Source organism: Echinops telfairi, unplaced genomic scaffold (genome assembly GCF_000313985.2).
Source record: "Echinops telfairi isolate 266 unplaced genomic scaffold, ASM31398v2 ScPeMD7_7409;HRSCAF=8447, whole genome shotgun sequence".
Classification (NCBI taxonomy): Eukaryota; Metazoa; Chordata; class Mammalia; order Afrosoricida; family Tenrecidae; genus Echinops; species Echinops telfairi.
The window spans coordinates 12,441,915-12,449,294 of record NW_022111309.1 but is presented as its reverse complement, the minus strand read 5'-3'; the positions used below and the strand labels follow the sequence as shown (position 1 = coordinate 12,449,294).

At 60.5% G+C, this 7,380-nt stretch overlaps 1 protein-coding gene across 1 annotated transcript; it reads left to right on the top strand.

The window, feature by feature from the left end:
• Positions 1–652: 652 nt before the first annotated feature.
• Positions 653–6,225, top strand: KLHL25 (kelch like family member 25). The gene is made up of 2 exons (XM_004709867.2): positions 653–2,444; positions 4,771–6,225. The coding sequence occupies exon 1, from the start codon at positions 653–655 to the stop codon at positions 2,420–2,422; it is 1,770 nt and encodes a 589-aa protein (XP_004709924.1). The 3' UTR covers positions 2,423–2,444; positions 4,771–6,225.
• Positions 6,226–7,380: the final 1,155 nt, after the last annotated feature.

Genomic DNA, 7,380 nt, shown 5'->3' with positions numbered 1-7,380 from the left:
TCAGCTGGGCCGCGGAGGTGCTCTCCAGACCCCAGGATACAGAGGACTTGAGCACTTGGCCAGGGTAGCTGGTCTTGGCAGGGCCCGTCGGAAGGAGAGGGGCGTGTAAGTCCCTTCTGGGCGTCCAGCTTCTCGGGCCTCAGGAGGCAGAGTCTCCAGGGACAAGTGGAGGGTGAGGACTGGGCATCAGAGCTGACCACTGATTGTGGCCCTGCCTGCAGCACTCTGTCCGGGTGACGCTGAGCCCAGGCGCCTGGGCCACAGCATGGGTGAGCAGCAAGCACACCACTGACACTGCCCTGTGTGCGCTGGCCGTTTGCAGCCCACGAGAGCCTGGCGCAGCGGGGCCTGTCTACAGGGCGGAGGTTTGGTTCCACGGCTAGGCCACACTGATAGGAGCAAGGCGTGTTTCTGAAGGGCTGGGAGCAGCACTGCCCTTTCCACATCGCAGTGCCGCCCTCGGAGGAGGTCGAGGCAGCAGGCCTGCGGTTGGAGAACTGCGGGTGTAGTTGGGTGGAGTGGGGGGTGGGGGGTAGGAGCGGGCAGGGTGCCTGGGGCCGGGGCTCAAGTGAGCTGCCCTGAGGGCACCGGGCTGCCCTGAGAATGGCCGCTCTCACCTCGGACTTTGCTTCCCTCGGCAGCTTGGCTCGCGATGTCGGTCAGTGTCCACGAGACCCGCAAGTCGCGGGGCAGCACGGGCTCCATGAACATCACGCTCTTCCACAAGGCCTCGCACCCCGACTGTGTGCTGGCCCACCTCAACACGCTGCGCAAGCACCGCATGTTCACCGACGTCACCCTCTGGGCCGGCGACCGCGCCTTCCCCTGCCACCGAGCGGTGCTGGCCGCCTCCAGCCGCTACTTCGAGGCCATGTTTAGCCACGGCCTGCGGGAGAGCCGGGACGACACGGTCAACTTCCAGGACAACCTGCACCCCGAGGTGCTGGAGCTGCTGCTGGACTTTGCCTACTCCTCGCGCATCGCCATCAACGAGGAGAACGCCGAGTCGCTGCTGGAGGCCGGCGACATGCTGCAGTTCCACGACGTGCGGGACGCCGCCGCCGAGTTCCTGGAGAAGAACCTGCTGCCCTCCAACTGCCTGGGCATGATGCTGCTGTCGGACGCCCACCAGTGCCGCCGGCTCTACGAGTTCTCCTGGCGCATGTGCCTGGTGCACTTCGAGACCGTGCGGCAGAGCGAGGACTTCAACAGCCTGTCCAAGGACACCCTGCTGGACCTCACGTCCAGCGACGAGCTGGAGGCGGAGGACGAGCGGGTGGTCTTTGAGGCCGTCCTGCAGTGGGTAAGGCACGACCCGGAGCGGCGGAAGGTGCACCTGCCCGAGCTACTGCGCAGCGTGCGGCTGGCCCTGCTGCCGTCCGACTGCCTCAAGGAGGCCCTCCTGGGCGACGACCTCATCCTGGCAGGCGAGCACACCAGGCTCCTCCTGGATGAGGCCCTGGGCTGCAAGGCCAAGATCCTGCAGAACGACGGTGTGGTCACCAGCCCCTGCGCCCGGCCGCGCAAGGCGGGCCACACGCTCCTCATCCTGGGGGGCCAGACCTTCATGTGTGACAAGATCTACCAGGTGGACCACAAGGCCAAGGAGATCATCCCCAAGGCAGACCTGCCCAGCCCTCGCAAGGAGTTCAGCGCCTCCGCCATCGGCTGCAAGGTCTATGTCACGGGTGGCCGGGGCTCGGAGAACGGCGTCTCCAAGGACGTGTGGGTGTATGACACGGTCCACGAGGAGTGGGCCAAGGCGGCGCCCATGCTCATCGCCCGCTTCGGCCACGGCTCGGCCGAGCTGGAAAACTGCCTGTACGTGGTCGGCGGGCACACGTCCCTGGCCGGAGTCTTCCCGGCCTCCCCGTCCGTGTCCCTGAAGCAGGTGGAGAAGTATGACCCTGCGGCCAACAAGTGGACGATGGTGGCACCGCTGCGGGACGGCGTCAGCAACGCCGCCGTGGTGAGTGCCAAGCTGAAGCTCTTCGTGTTTGGAGGCACCAGCATTCACCGGGACATGGTGTCCAAAGTGCAGTGCTACGACCCCGCCGAGAACCGGTGGAGCATCAAGGCCGAGTGCCCACAGCCCTGGCGCTACACGGCCGCGGCCGTCCTGGGCAGCCAGATCTTCATCATGGGGGGTGACACGGAGTTCACGGCCGCCTCAGCTTACCGCTTCGACTGCGAGACCACCCAGTGGACGCGCATCGGGGACATGACCGCCAAGCGCATGTCCTGCCACGCCTTGGCCTCGGGCAACAAGCTTTACGTGGTGGGGGGCTACTTTGGGACCCAGCGGTGTAAGACCTTAGACTGCTACGACCCCACGTCGGACACGTGGAACTGCATCACCACCGTGCCCTACTCGCTCATCCCCACAGCCTTTGTCAGCACCTGGAAGCACCTGCCCGCCTAAGGGCACCTGAAGAGCCAGCCAGGTAAGGCCTTCCAGGGGCTGCCCATGGCAGGACACCTGCTTCCCCGCCCCAGGTAAGCGGTGCATGGTGGCAGCAATGGCAGGTGGCTGGTGTGTGAAGCCAGGTCCTGGTGCTGCCTGCTTACCTGGCAGGGACCTTGGGCACCTTAGGCACCCTGCTGTAAAATGGGGAGAAGCCCCTCAGACCAGCCTGGACTGTTCCCGCAAGTCGCTGCCGACTCCTGGCTACCCTACATGTGTCAGAGAGGAGCTCTACTCCCCCAGCTCTCGACAGCTGAATGTTTTAGCATTTGGATCACCAGGTCTTTCTTCTAAGGTGCTTCTAGACAACTCGAATTGCCAGGCTTTCTATCAGTAGCCGAACACTTCCCCTTCACGTGGTGCAGTGGTCCCAAACTTGGCTGTACATTAGAATCCCCTGGTGGTCCTAAAACCCAGGTGATCCCCGGACCAGTTAAGGCAAGAGGGTGGGGACTACATGCCATTCTGGCTGGAAGCTCCCCTGCACACCTGGTCGGATGGGATGTTGGCTGGGCAGTGACTGACTCTGAAGGTGCCACACTGACAGCATGTGGCCGCCCTGGGAGGAGGTGCTGCCTGCACCCCTTTCTTGGGTGGGACGAGTGGGCACCTGCAGCCCGGGCCGGACTGCAGAGCCACAGCAGATCCATCTGCCTGTGCACCTGCAACCACACATTTGGCTTGTGTTTGCCACCCTGGCCCTGGACTTGGTGTGACCACACACAGGACAGGGAGCCCTACACGGGCAGGTAGGGTGGGTGCCCAGCGACCCTGTGGCCCCTCTGCAGTGAGGAGGGGGCCCCTGTTTCCCAGGAATGGAGAGTGAACCTCCAAGAGGCAGGATGCCGGGGCTACGATTCCAGAACGAGGCCGGCCCTGCCAAGGATGAACCAGGAGCAGAGAGCACACACCACCACCACCCCCTGCTCCCAGGTTTCATTTGGGGAAGACACGCATTAGCGTGTGCTGGAGGGGAGGGACAGGAGGCAGTGGGGGCCCAGCACCGAGGTTTCAGTGTGTCCTCTCCGGAATCTCAGGGGGACTGACGGCTGGGACCAAGCTCTTGCTTACTAGAGGCTCAGGGGGGTTGGGAGAAGGTGGCTTTACAAGCCCAGCCGCATGTGGGACCCTGCCGATGGCTATAGGTGGCTGGGAGGACCCAGCAGCCTTCTAGAGCCTGGCAGGTGGTAAGCGCGCACCTGTTCAGTAGGTTTAAATGGCGGCGGTGGGAAGGAGGGTGGTGTTCGGAAACTCTCGGTGCTAGCTTAGGGGCTTCTAGTTACCGTGTTACCAGAACAGACTTCAGATGCAAGGATGCCTCCTAGTCTCCGGTGGGCCAGTCCCTGGGGAACAGACATCAAGCTGGGTAAGGACCAGTGAGGAGGAGGAGAAGGAAAGCGCTCGGTGAGACCAGCTGACAGTGGCTGCAACCTCACTTGCAGAGGAGAGCTTACAGGCGGCCCGGCGCCGCTCTGGGAAAGGCTGCTGTGGGTCAGAGCCCGTGCGACGTAGATGGAAGTGCTCGCCTCTCTGAAGTGGTACAGAGCCACCAAGCCAAGGCCTTGTAGCCATTCACAGGGCAAGTAAGACCAGAGCCGCAGAGCCAGTCACACGGTCCTTGCTAACATTTGGGGAGACTATCTCCTCCTGAAAGGAATTGAATGAAAACTGAATTGCGCTCTGCCCAGCTGCCTGCTTCTTCTTGGAGCCACTGTGAGACCTTCCTCGGGCAGCTTGGTGGGCACGGGCATCTCCCTGCCGCCCGCGCAGAGCAGGAAGGCGCCTCTGCCGTGGGTGTCGGGCTGCCTGAGCCACAGCGCTTGCAAAGGGAGTATGGAACCAGCCGCCGAGATTCTAGGTGGCCGGACCTGAGTGCCCCCAACTCCTTTGGAAGATTCCTGTGACCTTGACCAGGCCCATTCCATCGCTGTTGCTGCATTCCAGACCAGGTGTTGTGTGCTGTTTGTAAAAAACAAGACAAGAACGTTATCTGACATAACGTTCTATATATTGACCCATTTAAAGTATTTTAGTGAACAGCTTTTAATTATTCACAGGACTGTGCAGCAGTCACCAAGGTCAGTTTTCAGGGAAACCCCAGGGAGCCCTGTCTCTGAGAAGAAACCAGGAGTAACTCTGCGTGTGCGTGGGCTCAGCAATGGCTTGCAGCGCTGACAGCCGATGCACAAGCAGCCGAAGATGAAATTAGATGGAGTTCGCAGAAGGAAAGGCGTTGTCCATCAAAGTGACATGATCCCGATGAGGACAGAGCAGTGTGAGCACTAATGTCTCTGTTTGCTCCCCAGGCTCAGCGAGTTCCTCACACGGCAGCCCTGACTGTGCAGTGGCCTTGACCTTGTCTGCAGAGCAGAAAGCTCAGCCTGGCCCTGGAAAGTGCTTCGAGCTGCAAGCGTCCACCAGCTCTGGGGGCAACGCTGAACTGTTGACCTGAGAAGAGGAGCCAACTCCACCCCCATGAGCCAGCAAGGCCTCTTTGGGTGTGTGGGCTTGCTGGCAGGTGGGCTGACTCCAAGACGCCCTTGTGGAGAAGAAAACCCTTCCTCTGAAAGCCTGTGGATTCCGCTTTGTCAGCACATCCTGCCCTGGGGCCTGCTGGCCACGCCCAGTGCAGGGCGCCCTGGTGGACCGCGCCCCTAGCTCTTGATTGCAGGGCTGCCCTGGTGGGTTGCCATTTCACCCCCATCGGGTGCCCCAGACCATGAGAGCTTGTCTGCCCTCAGAAAGCACGAGTAGATGGTGCCCACAGTAGGTCCACGAGCCCGGGGACAGCCACAGACCTACAGCCTTGGGCTCCCAGCCGGCACTGATCTGGCCATTTGCTCCAAGATTTAAAAAGCGAGGTTGTCCTCAAGGGGATTGCCAGCCCTTTGTTCATTGTTTCACTTGCAGGCTTACTGGGTCCCTTCCCTTGAGCACATCACCAGCATCTGGGTTCCTGGGGAGCCACGTGGGTCCTGCAGGGGCCAGCCTGACACCCCCTGGTAGGGTGCTCATCATTTAGGAGGAAAGGCAGTGACGAGCTCTGGTGCCCAAACTTGCGCCCCTCCAGTCGCTGCCCTGTGGGGAGTGCCTGGAGCTGGGTGAGGATCTGGCCACCCGTGGCACTGCCCCATGTGGGGAATTTCTGGGAGGAGAGTGGCACCTTACAACCCCTTTACTTCCAGAATTTGTTCCCCCACCCACATGATTGCCCCTCCTTTGCACAGGTGCCAGGTCTGTTGACTTCCAAGGAGCCAGACTGGGGAGCGGGGGCCCTGGGCACACAAGGCAAGAGCCAAGGGCAGCTTGGCCTCCAGGAGCACCCATGCACTGACTCCCCGTGTCTAGTCCAGCTTCCTGGTCCTCAGCTTGAACTCAGCCTCCCGGGAGTCACTTGTCCCTCGTCCTGGGAGACTGTCAGGAAGCCCCTGGCTGGCAGGAAGGGGCTGGGTGCCACAGCCCGGCTGGAAGTCCCCGGCCCCTGGAAGCACACTGACACACAGCACAGGGCACCTTGTGATGGTGCTCTCCTGACCTTTGTATTGGTCCGATCAGTTCTGATTTGATTTTAAAAGGCAAACCCACTGTGGTGGAGTCAATCCCAACTCACAGCGACCCTACAGGAGAGACTAGCGGGTAGCAGGGTTGCCCGTGTTCTCCTGAGGAGCGGGTGCTGGTGGCACACCACTGCCCTTCCAGGAGTCGGCCAGCACCTGACCCTGTGTGCCACAAGGACCCCCCATGGAATAAAGGAAGGTTAAGAAAAGCACTTGCCTCCTTTGGAGTACTTGGACTAGTTGGGGAAGTGGGCTTGTTTCTCCCCCACCAGCCTACCCACTCACACCATCTCACCAACCAGCCAGCTTAAAGCTCCCGCCTCGAATCCATTGGTGCTACAAATAGCTGCAGAAACACTTGAATTGACACGTTTGTAGAGCCCTGTACGCCTCCCTTTCCCAACAGTTCTTCTGTTGAAACCCTTTGCGCTGTTAGACCGTGCAGTCCACTCACGCCAGGGCTGTGCGTATCTGAAAGCGCCCGTGGGCCCTCGTCTGTGAGCCCACGGCGTCAGGGGCCGGCCGGTGGCTGCCTGCCACACTGGTTCTCAGGGACAGCCGATCCAGCGGGTTTTCCTTTTTTCAAGCTCTTGAACTTCCCCCTGACTGAGGGGTTTACTCTTTTATACCACAGGACCCTGGCCATGATGTTGTACTGTGTACACTCTGTATATGCCGAGTTTTTTCAGCACATTTGTAATGCAGTCTTTGTGGTAAAATTAGGTGCCTCCGCTGATACTTGAGTATATATGGTACTTTCCTCAGCACACTGCCCAGGGAGAGTGGGCAGCTATGCACTGAGTGAGTGGTCTCACCCTAAGAGAACCCCCTTCAACACCCGGGAGCCTGAGGAGATTATTCGAGCAATACTGGTGGGGTGGTGGTGGGATCTCACTACAAGGCCACATGTCATCAATAGAAAGTACCCCACGAGCCAGGCTGACTCAGTGGAGCAGTCTGGTGTACATGGGACCTTGGATTTGGGGCAGTCTCGTCACTTCTGGACCTCAGTTCCCTCATTGCAAATACGGCCTTCCTGTCGGCAGGCTGAGCAGAAGGCACTGGGATTCAGTTTCCTAGGACTCTCAAACTCCGGCGCCCAGTAGTGGAACTGGGCTCTGAAGTCAGGGACTGGAGGTGCATGGTGGCATCGTGGGTTGGCGTTGCTCTGCTAACTGCAGGGTCAGCACTGAGAGCCCCCCAGACCCTCGCAGGGGAAGAGGACGCTTTCACTCCTATGGGAATCTCACGGGACGGTGCTGCGCTGTTCTCCTACAGCAGCGCTTCTCAACCTGTGGGTCGAGACCCTTTGAGAGTCGAACGACCCTTTCACAGGGGTTGCCTGATTCATAACAGTAG